This window comes from Pteronotus mesoamericanus, unplaced genomic scaffold (genome assembly GCF_021234165.1).
Source record: "Pteronotus mesoamericanus isolate MK-2021 breed Mesoamerican mustached bat unplaced genomic scaffold, CSHL_Meso_final contig_130, whole genome shotgun sequence".
Taxonomy (NCBI): Eukaryota; Metazoa; Chordata; class Mammalia; order Chiroptera; family Mormoopidae; genus Pteronotus; species Pteronotus mesoamericanus.
This window is the reverse complement of record NW_026555060.1, coordinates 7,736,967-7,762,436: the sequence shown is the minus strand read 5'-3', so window position 1 is coordinate 7,762,436 and position 25,470 is coordinate 7,736,967. Positions and strand designations below refer to the sequence as shown.

At 36.6% G+C, this 25,470-nt stretch overlaps 1 protein-coding gene across 2 annotated transcripts in view; it reads left to right on the top strand.

The window, feature by feature from the left end:
* The first annotated feature begins 2,098 nt into the window (after positions 1 to 2,098).
* The window catches only part of ANTXR2 (ANTXR cell adhesion molecule 2), a 149,192-nt gene continuing 125,820 nt past the window's right edge, over positions 2,099 to 25,470 (top strand). For both annotated transcript variants that reach the window (XM_054591981.1, XM_054591971.1), the window contains exons 1-7: positions 2,099 to 2,930; positions 3,531 to 3,602; positions 6,252 to 6,323; positions 20,703 to 20,784; positions 21,248 to 21,355; positions 21,488 to 21,556; positions 22,339 to 22,419. In XM_054591981.1, coding sequence (XP_054447956.1) covers positions 2,779 to 2,930; positions 3,531 to 3,602; positions 6,252 to 6,323; positions 20,703 to 20,784; positions 21,248 to 21,355; positions 21,488 to 21,556; positions 22,339 to 22,419 — 636 coding nt within the window. In that variant the 5' untranslated portion in view covers positions 2,099 to 2,778. The remainder of the gene's footprint in view (positions 2,931 to 3,530; positions 3,603 to 6,251; positions 6,324 to 20,702; positions 20,785 to 21,247; positions 21,356 to 21,487; positions 21,557 to 22,338; positions 22,420 to 25,470) is intronic.

Genomic DNA, 25,470 nt, shown 5'->3' with positions numbered 1-25,470 from the left:
ACAAAGTGGTGAAGCAGGTGTCCCGCCCTGGCAATTACCAAAGGCTCCACCCCACACAGTTTACAGGTGCCTTTTCTACATAGGCTATGTCACTAAGACAGCGAGTCAAAACAGCACTACCTAATACACTGAAACAAATATAGGGAGGGGGCTAAATTGAAGAGACCAAAAAAAAAAAATATGGCCCAAATAAAAGAACAGAATAAAACCCCTAAAAAGAACTAAGTGAAACAGATAGCCAGTCTATCAGCTGCAGAGATCAAAACACTGGTTATCAGGATGCTCAGAGAACTCCTTGAGTATGGCAAAAAAAAATAAAGGAAGATTATGAAGGTTACACTCAGTGAAATAAGGAATAATCCACAGGAAACCAGCAGAGAAGGGAAAGAAGCTGGGACTCAAACCAACAATTTGGAACATAAGGAAGTGATAAACATTCAAACAGAACAAAAAGGAGAAACAAGAATTAAAAAAAAAAAATGAGGACAGGCTTAGAAACCTCTGGGACATCTCAAATGTTCCAACATCCAAATCATAGGGATGCCAGAAGGAAAAGAGGAAGAGCAAGAAATTGAAAATTTACTTGAAAAAATAATGAAAGAAAATTTTCCTAATTTGGTAAAGGAAATAACCCAGGAAGCACAGAGTTCCAAACAAGTTGGACCCAAAGAGGGCCACACCAAGACACACATAATTAAAATGCCAAAGGTTAAAGATAAGGACTCTTAAAAGTAACAAGAGAAAGAGAGATTTACCTATAAAGCTGTTCCCATAAGACTGTCAGCTGATTCTCAAAAGAAACTTTGCAGGCAAGAAGGGACTGGCAGGAAGTATTCAAAGTGATGAAAAACAAGGACCTACAACCTAGATTACTCTATCCAGCAAAACTATCATTTAGAATGGAAGGGCAGATAAAGTGCTTCCTTGACAAGTAAAGCTAAAGGAGTTTATAACCACCAAGCCATTATTACAGGAAGTGTTAATGAGACTTATTTAAGAAAAAGAAGAGGATCAAAACTATGAACATTAAAATGGCAACAAATTGACAAGCATTAATAACCGAATCTAAAACCCAACCTCCCCACCCCAAACCCCACCCCCCAAAACTAAGCAAACCACCAGAACAGAAACAGAATCATAGATATGAAGATCATTGGGAGGGTTATCAGCTGGGAGGGTTTGGGGGAGAATGTGAAATGGTGCAGGGATTGAGTCATATTTGGTAGGAACAAAATAGATAGGAGGATGTTAACAGTAGCATAGGAAATAGAGAAGCCAAAGAACTTACATGCACAAACCATGTACATGAAGGGAGGGGTATCTCTGGAGGGAAGTGGGGGTACGGGGTGGAGGGGGGCATATGGGGAAAATTGGGATAACTCTAATAACATAATCAATAAAAAAAAGGAGGTTACACTTCATATTGCTGCCTATAATTACAAGTTCTAAAAGCCAGTTTCAACAAGAAGGCAGAAGAAACGTTAGGTGGAAGTGGTAGAGAGGACAGGGCGGCGAGGGAGCGTACATTTAGTACATTTAGTACACACAGAATTTGAATGCATGCAAACTTCAGCTCCTGCACGTTTGGCAAAAGCAGCTGAGCTTGCCCCAAGATGAAATTCTTACTATCCGGACCTTGGGGTAAATGACAATGGAAATAAAAATTTTGAAGTACAATTTTTCACTTCTAAGGATTTCTGCCTCCCACCTCTTACCTCTGCCCCACCTTTCCTTGGCTTGGTGAGATGAAACTACAACGCAGGTTTATAATAGAAAAAGAAGAAGTTGCCTGCCGAGGTAGCAGGTTGGGCAAGTAAAAAGCGTGTTTTGTTTGTGGCAGTGGGGGTGGGGGGAGTAAGCAGGCTACCACTTCCCGGTGAATTGCTAGCCTTTGGTCTTTGATCTCTCAGCCACAAAGCGCTGAAACAGACCAGGCCTGTAGGATACAGGGGTATGTTTAGTTTCTACAAGACATTTGTTTTTCCAAACTCCTCCTCTTCCCAAAATTTGGCAAGCATTAGTTATTTTCAACTCGGCACGAACCCACAAGTGTGCCTGTGTGGCTCCCTTGCTTCAGATCAGGCCCCGCCCACACTTAGACGAAATTTGGCTTGTTAGGGCGCTCGGCGTCGGTTCGAGTAGCTGAGCCCAGCCACTAGCCCGGAGCCCGCTGAGCCTCCTCCCCTAACGGGGACCGCCCCGCGGCGCTGTGCTTAGAGCCCAGCACCGGGAGAAAAGTTTGGAGCGCCTGGGGGGTTTGGGCCGCCGAAGGAAGGGAACCAGAGCACAGGGACCGCCACTCCAAGTTGGGGCGGCTGTCGCCGCGTGTGGGGGTGCCTGTCCCGCAGCGACCTGCAGCAGCCGGACTTCACCCGGAGGAATGGGGCTCTCGGTCCCGGTGCGAGGCGGGCATTAGGAGCTCGGCTGGAGGCCGGGAAGGAACTTCTTTTGCGAGCTGTCGCCTCGGGCCCTCCGTGTCTGCAGGAACTCTCCGGAATCCGGTGGGGAAGGACTGGATCGCTCTTCCACTGGGATTCGTCAGGAGTTCCGGCGGCAGCTGCGGCGGCGGTTGCCGAGTCTCCCTTTGTCCTCCGAGGACCTCCTTCCCACCCTTTCTTCCTCCCTCTGTCAGCTAGTGGGTTCCGCTGACCCAGGCCCCGGCGCCCTATCTGCCTGCTGCCCCCCACCCCAGGGTCCCTGGCAACTCCTACCACCGGAGCGTCCCACCAAGTCGAGGGGGCTGCGAGCAGGACGGAGTCGCAGGCCCGTGGCCGCAGGATGGTGATGCGGCTGTCCCTGGCCCGCAGCCCCGGGAGCTGGCTGGTCCCCGGGCTGTGGCTGCTGGCGCTTAGTGGTCCTGGGGGGCTGCTGAGCGCCCAGGAGCAGCCCTCCTGCAGAGGAGCCTTTGATCTCTACTTCGTCCTGGACAAGTGAGTGCCAGAGGGAGGTCTCGTGTCTTCTGGTGCGGGTGGCATTGGATAAACCGTAGCTGGGGAAGCTGAGATGTGTGCGCGCCCTGGGGAGGGGTGTTAAATATCCGTTGATGGGTGCCCTGTTGCTGTCTCCGTGCACAGGGCAAGCGCTTTCCAATCTGCTGGCTGGGGTTGCTGACAGGAGCCCCGACGTGCTGGACTCTCAGGGGAGGTGGGGCAATCACCGCTTGCCAGTCAAAGGCCTCTTGAGAAATGGGAGTGCAGGCGCTGGGTCCCTGGAACCCGGACAAGACTGTTTCTCAGCCTCTGTCCTCATGCTGGCTGAAGTTTGCCTGGTTTTATCCTAGGAAATGCCTTGGGTTAACATATCCTGTGTGGTTTGAATTTCCTGCAAAGGAAGGCTGTGTTTACCTTACAGAGCTGGGATCCTTCTCCAAACGATTAGCAGACAGGTGGTCCCCCAAGATGGGTTGACTTCCGTGATTCTTGTAGCACCTAAGTTTTAGTTACTGATATTATTACTTTGCATCTAGAAGAGGCCGGAGTACCTCCATGTAAACATTTCTTTTTCTGATCAGTTCAATTTCATTTCCTCAGGTCTGGGAGTGTGGCAAATAACTGGATTGAAATTTACAGTTTTGTCCAGCAACTCACGGAGCGATTTGTGAGGTATTTTCTCCCACTTTACTTTCTAGCCACTGGAGTTTGAGGTGGAGGGAAGTAGACCAAAATGAAGGGTATCCCTTTTTTGAGACCCTTTGCAGGAAAAGCCTTCGCTGAAATGTTGATTTTGAAGTGCCTCATGATCAATATTACACACATACTGTTGTTAGGACAGAGCTTCAGTTGTTGAGGGCTTATTTCATCTGGATCCCAGAAATTTGGCTCAGGCTCTGGGGAAGCATCTTCAAATACTATTCCAAATGTATTTCCTTTTTGAATTTTCATCTGTTTTAAATTTCAGTTATGCTTTCTCATAATTTGTCACATTAAATTTTTTTATGCTAACAGTATCCATAATATATTTTCCTTTCCATACAATTCTTAGTATTGTAACAGTCCTCATTAAAAAAAATTAAGTGTTGGTAAACTTCAAATGAACATGTGTTAATAACTACTACCAGAAAAGGCACTTGTGTGTATGTTTAAAGAAATGACTTGTGTTTACACAATGTGTGGGTGTGTGGCCGGTTGAAAATTTAACTGTTCTATATATGCAATAAGCCTTCCTAGGGAAGACAGTTTTTTTTCCCTCCTATAAAAAGAATAACTACTATGAAATCCAGCCTACTCTCTTATTTAGAGGTAACTAGGAATTAGTGGCATCCCTATTTAAAATTAGCCCTAAGACACCAGGATTTTGAGGCTTTTTTCCCCTTCATTTTTCTTTTTTTAAAGAAAAATGAATGAGCAAATGCAAGTTTATCGAGATAATGGAAGGGACACAAAAAAGAGCTGTATCATTAAATATTGCTTCTTTCAGTCTTGTTAGCCCAAATGTTGTCTGTAAAACAGGCTTGGATGATCAAAACATTTTGAAAGTCATGTTGCAAGTAACTTCAACAATCTGTAGGGGCCTAGGCAATCCTTGCTTTCATTTATTGGCAGCAGTAAACTTATCCCTATAAAAATGTATGCTTGTCCATGTTCAATCATCAGTCTTCTGTTTAAGAAGCCAAGTATATAACACTCTCATTTCTGGATAGGGTCTGAGGTAAAACTGCCTGGGGAAAAAATAAACCAGGCTCTATATCCTTATATGTCAAAGGCAAAAGAGACAGTCGTTTATAAATTTTTTTGATTTTACCCAGGAGTGTGCAGAGAGAGTGCCACAGATTTTGATCAAAAGCAATGCATCATTTCAATGGAACATTTTCAAGAAGTGGGGCTCTTATTTGGCCTGGTTTGCAAGTTGCAAGTTGGAAACTATGTAATACATAGTTTTCTGGCTCAAGTTTAGTTGCTTGGTTACTAACAATACATTGTAGGAAGTGAATAAAGTGTGACCACTAAAAAGAATGACTTTCAAAATGCTGTACGTCTTTGCTAGATCATTCTGGCCTCCAGTTTATAGATCCTAGTTTCATATCTTCAGGGTTTTTTTTTTTTTTAATAATATGAGATAATTTACTTCAAACAATGACAATATATTTAGCACAGAAGTGAATTTAAAAATTCCTAGACCTTGAGGTATTCAGAGCTTTCTTCAATGTTTATTTTTTATTTTTTATTTTTTTTAATTTATTTACTTTTTAAATACATTTGTCTCTGCTTCTCCCCCACCTCTTTCCCTTGTCCCCTCCCTCCTTCCCTCCCTCAGCTCTTCCCCTTTGGTTTTGTCCATGAGTCCTTGCTATATGTTCCTTGACTTTCCCCTTCCCTTCCCTTTCCCTGCGCCCCCCTTCCCTCTTGTCTCTGTTGATTTCTTTTCCTTTCAGTGTTGCTGGTCATATTTTCCTTGCATCTTTGCATTGTTGGTTAGGTTCCGCTTATAGGTGAGATCATATGGTATTTGTCTTTCGCCCCCTGGCTTATTTCGCTTAGCATGATGCTCTCCAGTTCCATCCGTGCTATCGCGAAGTTTAGTAGTTCTTTTTTTCTTTCTGCTGCGTAGTATTCCATTGTGTATATGTACCATAATTTTTTGATCCAATCATATCTTCAGTTTTCAATCTTAGTAGTAGTTGCAGAAGTGCCTTAGAAATAAGAACCATTCTGTAACATAAATACCTAAAGTTTAAAAGATGCAGCTAACGGGGCAGCTGTTGACAAGTGGAAGGAGGATGTTTGAGACTTGGAAAGTTGAAAATGCCAAATCAAAATGGGAGGGTCTGTTGGTCTCTTTCACGTTGTCCATGGCCCTCTTTTAAATATTCCTACTTCAGGATAACTTTCGTATGAATTCATATCATTGTTGTAATTAAACGAAACGGGCTACTCTCTAGTCCTGAATACTGCTAGCAATAATCATTCTGCAGTGTTTGGTCTCCTTTAAGGAGATGAGGCAAAACAGCAAGCAGTTTCTACCAAAAAAAAAAAAAAATTACCTTGGCCTGGAATTCATCTTTCTAGTTAGGCTCTTCCTCAGTGGCCCCATGGGTCACAGAGGAGTGCTTGAGTGCTGAGAAGCCCTGACTAAATCCAGAAGGACTTATGCAGTAATGTTAGAGTTGGTGTATCTACTTAGAGGGTTCCATTTAAAAGAAGCCTGGACCATTCAGTGAGACTGATTTTAAATGAGACTCCCTAGCTATACATCTGTATTATATTGATATTTCTTTTAAAAATGTTTTAACTGCCTCTCTTCTTATTTTGCAGCCCTCAAATGAGATTATCTTTCATTGTGTTTTCTTCTCAAGCAACCATTATTTTGCCATTAACTGGAGACAGGTTAGTGCATTATCATTTCACTGCAGGCTTTTAGTAGAGACTAATTTTAAAAGAATGATTGATATTCCAAATGGTGATTCAGGCCTCTCAGTGGAATCAAGCAAATGCACATACAGTTGGGTTCTCTTCACTAATAGAGGGGAAAGGAGGTATGAGAAATATCAAAGAGCAGATACCTGAAAATCAATATCATTCATATTGGCTCTGGAATGTAGAGTGAAACCCAAAATTCTGCCTTAGTTGTATATTTACTACTTCCCACCTTTTCCCTTCTCTGTTACTATAAATAGTTCTATATCTTTCTTGTTTAGAGGTAACATATTAATAAACTAGGAATTTGAAGATCATTAGGAAGGAGAAAGATAAGATCTACTTGGATAATTTACTAGGTTCAGAGACATTCTGGATCTCTGCCCTTACTCTGAGGTCCACTGGTGTGGAATATATTTGCCTTTGTAAGGAACTCGCTATTATATTATATTATATTATATTAATCAGCGTATGTATCTATAACTCACACATAAAAATTACATATGTATCTCACATTCTTTATAAGATATATAATATGAATGAATGTGTCTGTTTATATACACACACAGACATACATCTTTTGTAAAAGGTGTGTCTTTTTCCAAGCCAATGTCACAGTATTTTTGTGACCATTTCTATGTCATTTAAACCCACTGTGGCAAGTTAGAAGTAGTCATTGCTATGTTTTAAAGAATGGACAGTTTCCATGTGATTAGTTTTGTTTACTAGACTCTCGAGTTCCATAGCAACAGGAGATTTTCTTCTTCATTTTTGTATCTATTTAACACAAAGTATGCAAGATAGTTCTTATCAGTTCTTATTGAATTAATGGAGAGGTTAGCATTATTTTGAAATCAAATTTCTCCAAATTGTAGTTTTAGCAGGGGAGGCTGGTGTATTTTGTTTTGCATATGTGGATTTCTTAAGAATATATTTGAATACAGGTTTCTTTTGTAAATTATTTTTTTATTTAAATATGTCAAAATGCATAATATTTAAAAGGATTCAGGGAGAGGACTTATATAAACTTTTACTTATTCGCGCTTCAAGCATTAGTTTTTCTTGCAGGGAAGATCTCTGTAGATGGGATGTCCAGCGTACAAGCTCAGTCTTCGTATTGATACTTCCCTTCCATTCTTAAGTGTATCTGGATTTCTTTAAGGGCCAGAGCAGTAGTAGTCCCTGATAACCCATGTACAACAGTTTTCTATACCCAGTGGACATAACAGTGTTTGCCTTTATGAAAAGAAATTTTCCCCACTGCCCAGCTCAATTCCCAGAAAAAGGGCTTTGGATCCAGCCTATCATTAGGGGGAAAAAAGGAACAATGTTAACATTTACAAAATGCACATATAGAGAAAGGGACTTAAGAGTAATGCCAGATACATAGTAGACTCTCAGTAATTGTCACCTGCATATGCTGTACCAGGTTTTGTTAGACACTTGACTCCAGAACTTTGAAGATGAAGTGCAGTCACTGGTCAACAAGACTGATACTGCTTAGACATGCACATAAGAAGTTGAAATTGTTAGTCTAAATGAGAGATTCTTGCCTTATCATTGGTTGACTCTAATAGGGGAGAGGTTATAATGGGTGAAGAGGCTTCTATTTGGAGAGGCAGTGTTATGTTGCTGTCAAGAATCACTGAACCAATTTCTAGCCAAGTGGTCATGAACAAGTTACTTAACCTCTTTATGCCTCCTTTTTCCCCCCTCTCATCTATATACTAATGTCAACGATGATAACAATACCTACCTCATAATATTTTTGTAAGAACTGAAGTCAATAAATGAGGAGAATATAAGACAGAGTCTGGCATTTATGTATTAAAAGATAAAAGCTTTGTTGTTGTTAGTTAGAGCTAGGGAATATGTAGTATTTTAATGATCAGGGAGGATATAAAGAGTATTGTTCTATTTGGAAAGGTTTACAATATTACTGGCAGAATTTTAATAACGCTACTTGCAAATTATTTCTATGTATTTTGCTTGCTTGTCTCTTTAAATAGAAATATATTCAGTTTTAATGAATTGCACTATTTGTGGCATGTTGAATTAGTTTGGGATGGCAGAGAGTACACTACAGAGGCCCCACTAGAGTTTCAGTTTTGTTACTTACTGATTTGGAGACTTGGGTCAAGGTATCTACTCAGTGTATTACTTTTTATATGTATGAACTGCAGACATAAACTATCAGGTTTTCTTAAGAGAGATGTTATGAAGTCAAAGTAAGGCAGTACATAGAAAAGTACTTTGTATAACATAGAATAGTCTCCACTAAAAAATATTGTTTTCTGCTCCTAGTTGTTGTTATACTAATTTTGTTTAATTAAATCAATACCTTTTCAAATTTCTATGGTCCTCTATATTTGGATATAGGGTCATTTTTTCATCTATTACACACTTTCAAGTGTGTAGAAACAAATTGCGTATTTAGATCAAGATCACAGAACAAATGTTTCCACAATTATTGTAGACCTTTGTTTCAAAGTCTAGAAATTGGTATTTTATGTGTCAGCTTTCTTGACATCACACTGACAAACAGTACTGAGTACATGAGAAGTGCAGAAGTTAAGTGCAGCAGGTTTCACAACTTTGGTTCTAGTACGCATAATTCTTCAGCACCTTCGTAAATATGTGAAGTACTTCCTTTATGTTTCTCAGAGTGTTGCTAAATATTTTCAGTAGAGAAGAAGTGAGATGGGAAGGCAATACACCCGTATGGTAGGTCTTCTGTTGGGTAGGTCTCTGTTAGGGTTTTAGCATAGTGTCTGGTACTGTGTAAACACTTGAATAGAATAATACTCATGGCAAACAGTGATCAGTAATACATTTTATATACTCATTTAAATATTTTATTCTTTTAAATATTTCAATTCAAAACACTCCCTTCTTTTCTCTTGTCCTCATGACTTTTATCCTACATATATCTGTTAGTCCATTTTTCCTCCTGCCTGCTTGCCTTCCTTTTGCGTTGAGCATTGTGGGCTCTGGGGGTAACACAAAGATGTATAATCTCGTGTGTGTGAGAGTAAGGGGCATGCACGTACACATTAGTAACTCAGAACTATATGAAAGGATCAGGAAGAAGAAGGTGCTGAGTGTGTTTTTTTTCAATATGGAAATATTCAGCCTCTCAAAATTAGAGAATTTGAAGCAGGATTATTTTTAAAGGATATTTTTAGTTAGTGTGGTGCATACTTGTGGATCGTGGATTATGCTCAGTTCTGTTTAATATGATCTTAATGATATAAAAGTGATTTAGTTGAAATCATTTAGTGAACAATTATTATGTGCTAGGCAGTGTGCAAAATGCTTTCCATTCATTACCTCATTTAATCCTCATATCAACTCCATGTAATACATACTATTATTATCTCAACTTTACAAATGAGGAAACTGAAGCTAAGGAAGGTAATGTAGCTTGTCCAAGGGTACTTAGTTAATAAGTGGCGAGCAGCGTATTAGCCAGAATGGGTTCTTAATGTATAAAATAGATCATGCCACTCTCATGCTTAATACAGTCTAATGGCTTAGAATAGGAGTACATGTCTTCCAATTGCCTAAAAGTTCTACCTGATTGCCTCACCCAATCCTCCCTTACAACATCAGTTGCCACAGGTTAACCCACTGGCCTTTGCATTCCCTGAAAAGGCCAAGCTTATTTCCATATTAGGAATTTTGCTCTTTTTCTGCCCTAGATCTCATTTTGGCTAGTTCATTCTTCTCATTTAGGCCTTATCCCATGAGTCACATCCTCTGAGATGCCTTGCCTGGCCACCAGATCTAAAGGAACGTTGACCCTCCTCCTCAGTAATTTCTCACAATACTCTATTTGGTCATTACTTTTTTAAATTGTTCTGTTAATCAATTCATTTTTATCTCCATGACATTAATGTAAATTGCATGAGAGCAGAGGGGTCCTCTTTGTCTTGTTCATTCATATGTCTAACACCTAGTACAGAGTCTGGCACATAGTAAATGCTCAATAAATATTTGTTGAATGAATGATTGAATTTGTCTGACTCTGGAACCTTAGTTATTAACTGTGATAATGTATTTTCTCTCTTTGAGAGATGATAAATGATGACATATTTTGTAATTTCCTCATTCCTAGTCTTATAAATTATAAACATTTCCAACTCTGTTTTCAATATCCCCAAATTGAAAAAGTTATATGATTGTTTGACCTGAACACAATGATCAGTTGCTTAGGAAAACATATTCCTCAGGCTAACTTGTTGAACTTGATGAGAAGTCATTTGATTAAGTTTAGATAATATACATATTTCTATTATTTGAAAGAATTCCTCCTAATCTCTTTTAATCTCAATGGAAAATTTACTAGTGTTAAAATATTCCTTTTGAGAGTTGGTCCCTTATAATTGACTCATTCATTTTGCAGGGACATTTCACATTATTTATAAAAATTTAGAAAGTTCCTATTAACAGTTCTAATTTTTGGGACTATGTCTTAGCAGTTCTACCAGCACCAGTGGGCAAAGATACGTATATGCAAAATTCGACATTGCAGCCTTGTTCATAATGAAAAGCTGTATTCAGTCTAAATGCCCATAAATTGATGACACTGTAATTAGAGTATATACATACATAGAATCGGATACTATGCAGTCATTCAAATAATTGGACAATCCACATATATTGACATGAAAACCTGTCTAAGATATATTCATTGAGAAAAGAAAGTTGCAGAACACTCTGTTAAGTATGATTTTATTTTTAAAAGATAAAAACAAAAATTTTACGTGTCTATATGGTGTGTGTGTGATTGTAAATGCATGGAAAGAAGTCTGGAAGATATGCAATGAACTATTAATAATGTTACTATCTTAGTGAGATTCAAGGTAGGCAAAGCCTTTATGTTTTTAATTTTCATACATGTAAATTATTTAATATTATTTCAACAATAATGTACTGTGTAAAAATTAAGCAAATGCTTAAATTTAAAAGAAATGTTACTGACTTTTGCTATAGCCAGTGATAGCTATCTTGAAATCAGAACACATTCAGGGATGGGAAAGAGTGAGTGTTAAGAATAGAGTATATACAGCTCTTACATTGGAGGCTCCTAAAGTCTCCTTGTTAAAATGCAAACACTAGGATTAGACCTTGGGTCAAATAGACATAGGAGCTATATACTAGCTGTGTGACCTTGGACAAGTTACCTCACCTTCTATTGCCCAATTCCCTTGCCTGTTAAATGGAGCTACCCTACAGCAATGTTGGGATGATAAATGCATATCATGCATGAGAAGGCCTACATGGTGACAGGGTGGGAAGGAGGCTAAGGCTGAAATGGGATTTGAATGTTACCAGTGCACACCATTATCATTGTTTTCCTCATGATGTGCCAGAATTAGAACAGAAGTTTAAAGAAGCGATTTGCTCGAAGTGACACAGCTAAGTAGTCAGATCCAGAATTCAAGCCCAGGTCTGGCTCCTGGGCATGAGCATGTAACGGCTGTTCTGCCTGAGACTCTGAGTTCCTCCTTCTCCAGTTTTCACAATTAGTCAGGATTTGTCATAATTCAAAAACATATTCATCCTCTAAATTCATTCTGTCTTAAAAACCAGTGATGTGTTGAGAGGAAGTGACTATAGTTGAGTTTAAAAAAAATTCTAATAGGAAAGTAGTTTTGGCCACACATTGTGTTAATGCTGAGATATCTGGGCAAGGCAGCAGCTCACGTTCTAGTCACAAATAGGTTAATACTTACTTCCAATGAAGTCTCACATCTGCTTTATGAGTATGTTCTAGAAAATTAAATACTTTGTTAGTCATGCCTGTGAGGCAGTCCTGGCATACCAAAGTGGTAAAATATAGAGGTCAATTTCTCAGTAAGGCATTAAATGGAGAAATGTAATAAAAATATACAAAATGCAGCAGTTATGGACTTGAGGTGTGATCCATGTGCCATACTTTGGTTAGTGTAAACTAAATTAGAGGAAAATCTCTCACAAAACACAGACTGTGTGGAGCATTTGGTACGCAGATATTTTTGAACCAGGGCTGCAACCTTTGGGTTCATTGGTTTGGACTCCTGAGCACAATGACCTGGGCATATGCTGGCCTTAGGGAGACATGTCATGTAAACAATAAGCAAGTTTTTATATATAATGATCGCTAAACCTGTTAGTTCCTATGAAAATAGAATATATTAGCAATGTTTGTATTTAGAAAATTACCTTGCATTCTTTTGAAACTTACAAAAATTCTTTCGGAGTTGGAGAGCCAATAAGAGAACAATTTTTTGCAATTTATCCTTCATGCAGTATGTAATATTGCAGTATATAATAACACAATTAAGTAGCTAATTAGAGTGGGCATGTTTGAATGAATGAATAGGTTTCTCCTTGTAAATTTTTTTTGTCTGTTTTGGTCAGCCTGGTTAATATTTTTAATATTGTGGTTTATTAATGGAAGGAGACAGTAAAGGTAGTAGATAAAATGCATTGAGCAATTACTATGTATCAGACATTTTGCTAAATGCTTTATATGCAATAGTTCAGGTAAAGTGCAGTGCTAAGAGGATTCAAATCATTAGTAATTTTGTGTACTAAGTTTTACTTCTAAAAGAAAAATTTATATAAATGGCTTATTATTATAAAATTCTTAGGAATTGGTATGTTTTGTTTGCAGTTACTGTTTATTTCAACGACTAGTGACCCTGGCTAATAATCTCTTAAGGATAAATAACAGAATTGACCTATGATATAAACATCTATACATTTATGCTTATGCAGTTATCGAAATTGGCATTTGGTAACATAGATGTATGAAGCTTTTAGCTTTTGTGGTAGATGGTTCTTTTGTGACTTCCAATGAAGCACAGAATACATACATACATATATATTTATATATATGATTGTATAGGTGTATATAAAATAAATGTATTTATTTACCTAAATATATAATTTTAAAAATCTGTGTTGCCCCTATTGCTTACTTTAATCAACAGATTGCAGCGGACAGAAACATGAAATTGTACTAGTTCCAGGTCTCAGTCTTGATAAGGCATGGGAGTTTCTTTTTTTGTGGTCTTAGTAGTCGGCTACCATATAAAAACTTCGACTTTTTGTCAAAGTTTGACAAAACTGTGAGACCACCATGGTAGGAGGAAATGCCACTGAGCCACATGGAGAAGAATATAGACTCTGGCCAGCAGTCCTGGCCGAGCTTATAGGCAATAGCTAACACCAGCACCAGCATCAACTTGCCAACCATGTGAGTGAGGTCACTCGTACTCTTTAGCCATTCTAGCTCCCCAGCTCATCCTGTGAAGTGTAAGAACTGCCCATTCAATGAACAGTATCATGAGAAACAATAAAATGTGTTTATAGCATTAATTTCTGGGTAGTTTATTTCACGGCAATAGCTAACCACAGTAGAAATTGTGACTAGAGTACTAGCTGAATGACCTTGAGGAAACTGATAATAAAAACTGGAGGAGCAGTGACGAATTGTTATTGGAGGCTGAAGCAGAGGTGACCATTTTAGGTAGTGGTAGAGAGTTTGGAGGTGATGTGGAAAATAGAAAATGTGCATAATGCACTTGTGGATATAGCCAAGTAGATTTCCAGGAAGAGTGTTGACAGTGTCGTTTGGCTTCTTTCAACTGCCTTTAATGACATGTGAGAGATGTGAGATGAGCTAAAGAAGGAACTTTTTAGTTTTCAAACAGGATTTAGAAGAAATGTAAAAAGCCAGGACTTGATGGATTTGAAAATAAAACTCTCATCCCCAGTCTTCCTTGGCAAAAATATTCCCCCAATGTGAGAAATGGCCTTAGTTCAGCAATCAAACCCAAACTGCTGCCTGTAAAATGTGATGTTAGAAGAAAAATCAGATTAAGGGTGCAACTGAAAGACCCTTTGTTATGACTTCAGAAAGATTTCAGATGATGTCTGATAGACCATTTTAATTAGACAAAAAGACTTATAAGAATTTCAAAAATGTGCCTCATATATATACTCAAGTAAACACAGGACTTCTAAATCTTTTGGGTGTGTGTCACACCTGATTTACAGCCTAAAGTAAAGAGGAGCCTCTTTTGAAGATATTTTGTGCCTGTGGCTTTTGTCTAATAGAGTGAACTATAATTTGACACATAGGAATCTCACAAAATTTTCAAAGGACTCTTATACATATTGATTGAAAGAGACATAGATATTTCAAAATAAAAGTAACTTCTGGGCCCTCAACTTCCTGCAGGCAGGAATAGCCCATATTTATGGGCTATTTCTTATAAAAAAACAAGGATGACTCAGAAAGTGGAGTCAGAGCCCAGAGAGTGGAGTCAAGAGCCGCAAAGGTACATTTCCAGGAAGTAGGAGTGAGAAGCAGAGAATTGGGAACATATGCAGCAATAAAGTATCTGACATTTATGGTACCAGTTTCTTTTTTTGGTAATTCAGTGATGCATGAGAAAACACCCCAAAACTTAGTGGCTTAAACAACAAATATAACACATTAGATTGGTCATTTTGGCACTAGTCTTTAGATTCTAGTGCAACCAATAACCCATCTCAGTAAATTTTAATGATGAACGTCTTTTACTTTTATTATTTGTTATTAACCCTCCCTCTCATTCCTCTTATTCTTTTGTACAAATTAAAATACTTGTTTAACAACTTTGATATATTCTCTTTTATTATTTTAATAATGTTACCATTTTTTCCTTGAGTTGTTACAATAAATTGGCACATTTTTCTTTACCTCCATAATTTTGAATAGTATTATTAAATTCAAACTCTCAAGCACTTAAGAATTAACAATATGTAGAAATACTTTGACAGCACAATGTGAGGATGGAAGTTTTATTCACTAGAGATCACTATAATTTTCATGATTTCTTTTTTCATGTGGGAGAAATGCAGGACCAGGGATGCTACATAATTTACCCAAAGTCACAAGACTAGTAAGTATTAGAGCCAGGAATTGAGTCCATGTCCCCATGCTTGACCCATGTGCTGTGTTCATTGTTTGATGTGAAGTGACATAATGAAGGAATTGGGGTTTGATTGGCATACGACCTGGTTTGATCCCTGACATATCTATCACTTGATAAAAGAATAATAACTAATAGCTGTGTAACATTTACTTTGTACCAAACACTTTATAAACATAAACTCATTTGATTTCCACAGCAGACTTGGGGAGTTAGCATTAGTGTTCCTTTTATTTATACGTGAAGCAGCTGAAGGATGTAAAGGCTGGATAACTTGCCCAGGCTCACATGCTTGGTAAGTGGAGGAGCAGTCTGGCCCCAGAGTTTGGTCTCTTACCTATTATGATGTCTGTTACCTCATATCCAGCCTGCCACCATTTATACGTTTTTCTAGAAGAGCAACATAGCTGTGTAAAGAAAATATAGCGAAGAGAGTTTTTTTGGGTACTACTCACTTCCTTTTTCTTATCTCTTAATACTTCTTTTGTCCAGGTACCCACTACCTACTGAATGTTCAAAGATACCAAATAACATTATACTCTAAATATCATAATGGATACCTAATAAATATTTATAGACTAAGTGATTGAACCTCATTGGGGCAGGCATTATTATTTATGGAAACTGAGCTCCAGGAAATTAAATAACTGCTGGTGGTTACATAATTTATTAGTTGTAGAACTAGAGTCTCAGTTCATCTCTGATTTACTCCAGTCCCTGAGTGTTTCCACCTCATTATAAAGCTTCCCATATAATTCCTCCAGGACCTTCTCTTCACCGAAGGTTCGATATAATGCTTTTTTTCCCCCTCTCTTTCATTTTTCCTCCTCCTTTCTGGTCTCTATATTAAAAAATTTTAACCCTCAGTTTGCTGAGTGAGCTCTCCCTGGAATTAAGAGGGAAGTAAACTGGGTGAACAAAGTCCTACTAACAGTGGAATGAGTAATGTCAAGAAATGACACTAGTAGCAACAACATCCTCCGCCCTTATTATGTGCCTCTTAGTCCTCACAATGGCCCTATAGGGCAGATATTTTCATTCCTGTTTTATAGATGTGGAAACAAGATAGGGCTTGGTATTAAACTATATTCTCTATGGCTATAAGCCATACCACCTCCAAAACTGTATTTTACAGTTTAAAAGATTATCCTAGTCACTCAAAAACACCTCCAACAGAAGGACTGACTGGCAAAATACGGAAGGAAAACAATATTTCAACTACATGGAAAGGTTTTAGAATTAGATTAGACCAGAGGTTCTTAGTTACAGCTGCACATTAGAATACTCCTGGGAGTTTCCAAAAAATACCCAACCCTAGCAGAAAGCAAGTAAATTAAAATCTTTTCAGTCAGAGCCTAGAAGAGATTTTCTAAAAAGCCTGTTAGGGGATTCCAGGGTACAGCCAGGGTGGGTAATTACCCTGCATCTGTAGAGAATTATGCGGAACAGCCATGGTCTATGTGTGAGTTGTTCTCACATCACCATATAGAATCAGAGTGTTAATGGGGTATGTGTGTGCAACAGATGTGTGTAGGTGGATTGATTGAAATCTGGAAAGTTAAGGTTGTGTGCATTGAAAAGTTCAAGTACTATGGAGATATATTATATAAATGTACATCCTTTGTCCTAAGTAGAAGGTACTTAATATTGTGCCTAATTATGTTAGTTGGAAAAGTCAGAATTCTCTGCCAAACCTTTTATTATGCTATGATTTATAAAGATATATCTGTTTTAGTTATGATGTTCTGAGCACCTTGCATAATCCAAAGTGTTGTAGGGATAAAAGCCCTTGATATGGCACAGTATCCGGTAGCTGTATTTCCTTCCTTCCTACCCTTCTCTTGTCTTCTTATCCATCCCCTTCCTTTTTATCACTTCCTTCCTTACTTAGAAGATAAATTTGAGAGATACTAATAGAGCTGAAAGTGTTAATTTTATGGATTAAGAAAATGAATCAGTGTTTTTTTGTGCCCCTCAGCTTTCAGTCCATATAATTATAAAGAGGAAAGAATCGATTGTAGAGTTTGGTCTGCCAATTCTCAACACAAAATCAGAGGTTAAATATGCCATTTTGTTTAAATTATTCTTCTTTCCAAAAAGTATTTGAAGCTGCACACAACATAACATTGCAGAAATAAAAAGACAAATAAAGATCTTAGAAAAGATGATATAGCATTATGATAACCATAGAAGCTTAGCAGTATTTGTGAATGAATAAGAAATTTACTGTGGACTTCCTGATAGTAGGAGAAGAAACAGTTTACATAATATAGTTAGCAAAAGGAGGAAATGTAGAGTGATTACTCAGGGATGACAAGAAACTTCCGTTTTGAGACTTTGTAGGGGCCGTTCTATGTCAGGATAGCAACATCCTTGACTAGAGCTTCTTAACAAATACCAAGTAGTTTCATTAGTTCTGTTTCAGGAACTTGTAGATGTAATGTTAAAGCCAAGCTCAATAAGGTTGTTCGTCTACGGAGATGTTGGATTTGAGCTGATCTTTGTAACATACCTATTTTTTCTTTGTTTATTTTTATCATTTCCTCCTTATTTTCCATCAGAGATTTCAAGTCAAAGCATAGATGAATGAATTCTGTTTTTAACCTATGACACAATTTTGTCTTCCCTCAGTTAACTGTTTACTAACAGAGAAATTTATAACTTAGTTTTAGTTGCTCGAGATCCTTCGAAGGCCTGAGATCTGCCGTGTCTTGTTTTGGCTTTCGTTTTCCCTACAGCAACATTTGCTGATGGGGAAGAGGCTGACAGGCTGCGTTGTCTGTCTGGAAGGTAGCAAGATCAGGACTCACATGTGTTGATGTTATTGACCATGAGCCAGAGACACCTTTCCTCAAATGACTATGCAGTTGCGAAAGTAATGGTGGGATTTAGTGCAACTTAAAATATTATGGTGGCAGGCATGAGTATGGATAGAAAAGCAAGAGGTGCTCTGCTTCATCCAACGACATAAGCTGGCAGAGCCCTACCTTCTCAAAAGACTCTGAATTCCACATTTGGCAAAGTGGTTTTTGTTTTTGTTTTGTTTTGTTTTTAAGCGTAGAGTCTTCTGCTTTTGTTGTCTGGCCCTCGGGAGTAATGGTGAATTGAATCTGAGCTGAATGGAGAAGGCGATTTTTGCCACGCAAAATCTGTTTCTGTGAACTTGAATTTCAGTTGTCTTTTTCGTTTTCTTTTTGGCAGCAAACATTAATGCTTGAGGACACGCTGCCACTCATTTCTAGAAAGCACCAAATAATTTGGGTGTTTTTTCTGTATTCAGACAAAATCAGTTTCAAGTTATTTCTGTAGATACTAAACATAAATATTTAGATAAAACGAGGTTATAGATCATGTAATTTACTCCATCATCTGTGGATTTATGAATTTTTTTCCTATGGTAGATTTAAAAATTTATTGAAAGCTTACTTTGTAAAAGGCATTATAATGATTAATTAGGACAGAGTAGGGGGATACATTATATATAATAGACATGGGGCCAGCCTACTCTAAACTTCTGGTCTTGTTGAGAAGTGAAAGTATTAAATTAAGATAGTTAAATTATTTTAAAGTAGAATGTTTTTCAGAGACAAAATCATTCACTGTAGTGAAAGTTGGACATGCTTATGTCTGGGGCACCATAGAAAAGGGAGTGTAATGAAGTTAGAGATAGGTTAAGAATAAGTAGATTTTAAACCAAGTATTAAAAGAGACAACATGTGTTAGTAGAGATGACTGAATCAGGAAGGAGGAAGGTTAAGATCATACTTTGAAAGTTGTTTTGTGTTTTTGGGAAACTTCGTGAGATGGAGAACTTGTCTGTTAATAATTTTCATTACAATATTAAAATATAATCAATAAGTTACTTTTGAAATATGAGTGAGGCTCTGGTGAATGACACATTTATTATAAGTATTTGAAACATAACATTGCAGCATGACAAAATAATAATTACTAATTTTTTATTATTTTTGACATCTGCTTTAATAGCGTGTGATGTATACATATATAATTGTGTGTATGACCCCAGCATGTTCTTTTATGTTCAGATAATACACTTTTATAATCTGTTTGTGTAAGCTTGAATTTTAGATGTCTTTCATCTGTCATCTATCATCTTCAATTGTGTGACTGCTCTTTATTTATTTAAAGCCTTATACTCTAGTTTAATACTTCAAGGCTTTTATTTAGAAAGGGCCTTCTCTTTTTACATGTACACCAGACAGAAACATGTACTCTGTGTGAAACTGCTCCTTCACGCCATCAACAAGAGTCCATTTGAGAACCAGTGAGAAATACAATAGAAAATTTTAAACTGGCTGGGCTAGGGCACAGAAAAAAAAAAAGAAAAAGAAAAAAAAGAAAAAGAAAAAAAGAAAGATATTTTTCTTTGCTACTATTTAAAAACTAAAACTCTGAAAACAATATATTAAGATCTCTCTTCTGATCTTTTAAATTTAATGTTCTAAACATAACTTTTGGGTTGTTTTTGCACCATTGTTGTAGTTATCTCAAGATTCTTGTGGGTTTTTTTCTTTTTAAAGGGGCCTTTGGAACCTATATTTTAAAAACCTGAAAAATGGGTCTCCTCTTACTCATACACAAAAATAGCTCTTAATATTATAATCATAATTCATTTAGACATACTCCACTGGGACAACTAATTAGTCATGATGAAAAAGATTAGTTTATGATTCTTCCTCCATTTAAATTATATCGCTCCTATGAAGAATCCATTGTTATCCATCCATCCATTTATTCTTTTATTTGTTCATCTCCATTTATTCTTTTACTTGTTTACCAAATATGTTAAGTACCCACAATATTCAAGAGAATGAACTGGTGTCTTGATGGGTGAAAAGGTTCTACAAAATTGCCTACATCATGAGACTTTGGGAGAGAAAAAGTAGAAAATATTAACTTTTATAAGTAACACAGTTAAGTAATATGATTTAGGAATTTGCAGATAACAAAGAAAACTTTCAACCTATAGCGAGGCGGGTTAAGTGCTTCAGAAATACTTTTTCAGTTAAGCTGACCTATTCAGTCCTCCGTGTTTCTTTTTTGGATGAAGGAACATGTTTTACTCCTTAGCTTTTAGTAAAACAAAATTGAAGGTAGTTGTTCTTAATGCAGAATGCCTAGCATATGCTTAGATTTTCAAGACATTTCATATTATTAGTACTTTTGTTTTTTGTAGTTAAAATACAGACATTACTAAATACTCATTAAAATGACAAAAAGTATGAAGAGATATCTACTCTCAAAGCTCATGTTCTTTTCTTACTGAAGATGCCCTAGCTGCAGTGCGACCATGGTTTTTGACAAGTGCTTATTATGATCTTTGTTCATTTTTCTTAACTATATAACATATTACTTTCAGAGGCAAAATCAGTCGAGGCTTGGAGGATTTAAAACGTGTTGTTCCAACAGGAGAGACTTACATCCACGAAGGACTAAAGCTAGTAAGTTCTTTTCCAGTTATGCATATGGGAGAGAATGTATTCTTATGCTGTAATTAAATAATTTATAACTCTCTAGTAAAACTTAAAGACCCCATTACATGTTTATTATAGAAAAAAACTTTAAATTCTTTTAGTTGTTCTAGTGATGAGGCTGATAGAAAACATTATTTATCATGGTAGTAAGAAAAGTTTAAATGCCATTTTACCTTTAAGGGTTTTTTCTATTTTCTCTGTGGTTATAGTCAACCAAAACTAAAAGTCTATGTCATTTAAGTTCAATAGTAAGTACTCTACAATGTAAATACCTGCATATTTCAAATAAAATAGTTAACGCAAATACCAGGTTTCAAAAACCAGTCCATAATATTTTGATTTTGCCAGGCTTACAAATGCACCTTCGTAGAACATGTTGGTTCAAAGTTAAGATTAAATTGTGAGTTGGAAAATTATTCTTCATTTTCAGGCAAATGAACAAATTGAGAAAGCAGGAGGCTTAAAAACCTCCAGTATCATAATTGCTTTGACAGATGGTAAGTTGGACGGTCTGGTGCCATCATATGCAGAGAAAGAGGTGAGTATTGAACTGAAACTGTTCTTTACACCCCAGTGTATTTTGCTGTGTGTCTCTGCATGTGTAGCCTGATATTTGAATAATTCACCAATCTCTCTCTCTGTCTACCTCTATTTCTATTTCTCTCCATAGGCAAAGATATCCAGGTCATTTGGGGCGAGAGTTTATTGTGTTGGCGTCCTTGACTTTGAACAAGCTCAGGTGAGTACAGCAGACCTACAAACTTTAATCTAAAGCATGTATTTTTAAAGGATAGTTCATCAAATTCTTTTCATTAATGACTTACTATGACATTAATCAATTGTTAAAGATTTTCTATAAAAGGGCTATATCCTTGTATGTCTTGATTAATAATGTCTGATTTTGACAGGTTTCATTACTGAAAACAAAACTCTAAATTTATGGAATATTTATTTGGTTTGGAGGAACTAATATAGGAAAAATATTTGGTTAAAATAATATGAGCACTCCTGTTCTTTAACTCAACTGACAAGATTATTATCACAGTCATATTCAGATGTTTTAGTTTGACTTAAAGCTAGATCCTTAGGGGTACGAGGATTTAGGAAGTTTGCTTATGAGAAACCTTTAATAATTTTCCTTAAAAACAGTTTTTTTCATGAAGTTTTAAGGGTTTACATATTAAAAATTTTGCACTCACGAAGGGATTTTACATTTAAAATTTTGGTTGAACATGACTAAGCCTCCTGTGTCTCATGACATTTACAGTTAGTAGAGCTCCATACTGTTTTGAAATTGAAACTTGAGGCGAGTGTAAAGAGGTTGTGGCTGATCTCAGTTCATGTCATTGTGAGACATTTGAGTTTCACTAGTACTATCACTTCCAGTTTCTGACAGGCTATGCTAGTGGATTAATTCTGTGGAGTAAGTTTTCAAAAGAACATAAGTAAAATTTGATGAAGTTTATAAAGTGTTATATGTCTCAACCACCTCTTAATTAACTTATCCTCCACTTTCTAAAGCTTGAAAGAATTGCTGATTCCAAGGAACAAGTTTTTCCTGTCAAAGGTGGATTCCAAGCTCTTAAAGGAATAATTAATTCTGTGAGTATTTCTCTGGGAGCAGGAACGGCTCATAATTTTAGATATATTTTAAACTGTAAAACATAATCTTGATATCTGGTTCAGGTGGTCATTATCTTGAAGAAAAAGATTAAGAAAGAAGTTTGTTCAGTATTGCAAACACTGTGTGATTCTAAAGATTTAGATTTTGTCAGATTTTGTATTAATTCTTGCAAATTGAGCTCTGTGAGATTGGGTTTGTGATTTCAAGTTTAAGATTTTCATAAACAATCTTAGACACTTCCTCCATTTGAGCATGGTGTTCCTCACCGTCTTGATATCTGGATAGTTTTATAGGCTTTATAGAAGAAACGTAAAATAAAAATTGGGATTGGAATGTGTGATTACTTTCTTTCCAATATGGTATTTCCTAGCTATTAGTCAGGCAACTTGAACGACCGGCTGAATATTTGACTGCTCTTGTTGTTCTTTCCATTTTCATGATTAATAGTTTCACTGGAGCTCATAACATTTCTGTTTTGAATTCAGCTGAGCTGTCTCTGGTGATCATCAGAATCTGGGCTATCCTAAGCAGGGTATGGGAAGTGGAATGATGAAATGCAAAGCAAAACTCCTGGGCTTTCACAGCTGAGGTTTATGTTTCATTTTACTGCTTTTTGCTAGAAGCACTAGGCACAGTTGCTATTAAGTATTTATGATATTTGGGTAAACATCATTCTAAAATGGAAGTGAATAATATAATATTCTCTAAGTCAAAGCTTTTCCTTTAATCTTTAGTTATTTATTGAAGGGGGAAAAATCAGTTTCTTCTGACATTTGGCTCTGGCATTAAAATTTCTCTTCAAAGATCATGTTTTTTTTAGAAATACATAGTGAGATTTATTGAATTTGCTTTTTGTATCATGTAGCCTTTTTTTTTCTTTTTTAATTAATGGAACTTTTCAGAGAAAGCATACAATTTGACCCTATCACATATTAATACTTCTAGTGGACAGGTCAAAAGTAAATGCAGAATGGTATATAGATTTAAACATTTTAGGAGTTTACATATATTATTGTGTTTAGTTTTTATGAAAAAAGTGTTATTTTTATAGCTGGATTCAGGATAAATACAACTGGAATTTGTTTTAAAACATAGGAATATGGATGGACATTGCAAAATTGAGGATAATTTGACTCTATGAATATGTAAATCAATGGATTGTATTTTAAATAGAATTTTATTGTTCTTGGGAATTCCCAATTATTTTAATAGTTATACTGGGAGGAGAAAATACTTCACTGAGTTATTCCCTTTGGAATATTTTTTTCTGTATATAAAAGGTTTAACTCAAAATTCTCCAGGTGATTAATTGCCTTTTCAAAACTCTTTATGGGTTATGACTACGTAGTTCTCCTTCAGAGAATTAGGAGTTGACTATCAGAGGAGATAAAGTTGTTGTTATTCTTTGCTATATTTATTTTTTAAATTGTATTTTTTAAAATTTGTATTAGGGAAATTTTAGAGTGGAATATCTAACTATAGCCTTTTCTCCCTGAAGTTATTGATTGCTTTAGCTTGAGTAAGTTATGTTGAAATACTAAGCATATGTTGGAGCAGATGTGAAGAGAAAGGAACCCTCATACACGGCTGGTAGGAATGTAAATTGGTACAGCCACTATGGAAAATGGTATGGAGGTTCCTCAAAAAATTAAGAATAGAGCCTCTGTGTAATCCAAGAATCCCTCTTCTCGGTATCCACTTGAAAAATTTGAAACCATTTATTTGTAAAGTTTTTTGCACCCATGTGTTCATTGCAACATTATTCACTGTAGCCAAGACATTGAAACACCTAAGCATCTTTTGATGGATGATTGGATAGAGAAGAAGTGGTAGATACATACAATGGAGTACTAAGCCATAAGAAAGGATGAAATACTGCCATTTGAGGCAACGTGGATGGATCTTACAAGTACCATGCTAAGCAAAATAAATCAGATTGAAAAGGACAAGAGCCATATGATTTCACTCATATGTGAGATAGTAAACAGAAACAAACAAGCAAGCAAGCAACACAAACAAACAAACTCACAGACACAGACAACAACATGGTGGTTACCAGAGGGGCAGGGGGTTGGGGAAAAGATGAAGAGGGTAAAGGGGGCCAAATATATGGTGACAGAGGAGACTAGATTTTGGGTGGTGAGCATACAATGCAATTTACAGGTGATGAGTTCTAGAATTGTACACTTGAAACTTATATTAACCAATGTTATCTCAGTAAATTAAATTAATTTAAGAAAGACAGCATAGTAATAGAGAGATTTGTATTAATTTAACTATAAATGGCTAACAAAGCCTCTTGAATTTCATCTGGGGGAGCTCATGAGTATAGCATTCATCTCAATACAGTTAAACTTCAGCTATTTTGCCACAAAAAGAATAAATTATCCTCAGGGAAGCCAGCCTCTGGGGAAACCCTGGCAGAGCTGGCAGGAGGATAAACGGAGCCTTTACAACCAACGATGATCTCACTAATGGCTGAGATTGTTATCAACATGATTAGAGTTTGGGATTTTTGCCCATTTTGTAAAAATTTAAGGCATTTCAAGCACTTTTGCTCTCTTCAAGGCAGAAATTGCTCCACCTGATAATGTTAAAAAAAACATAATTCTGGCTCAAATTTGAATAGCACTTTATACTTTACAACATATCATCTTATCTTAAAAAGTATATTTGATATTTAAAACAAATAAAGTGTATGCATTTCAGGGTAAGGAAGTGAATATAAAAGAGAATACCCCTCTTTTTTATGATTTTTTTATGATTTATCAAACTAATGGATAAAATTTTGCTTGGAATGTATTTAAACAAAGCCAAATAAATGGAAGAAATCTGAAAATTTAAGTCTTTCAGATCTTTGGGACTATGAAAGCAAAATATTTGCTAAATTGGTTATAGTTTCCTGCTATAAGTTATTTAAATACATCTGGCCTTATTAATTATCAGTACATTATTTGGAGTTAAATCTTTAATTGAGAAAAATTGATAACATGGTTTTTCTATTTTTTTTCTCCTCCGTCTTTTGCCCA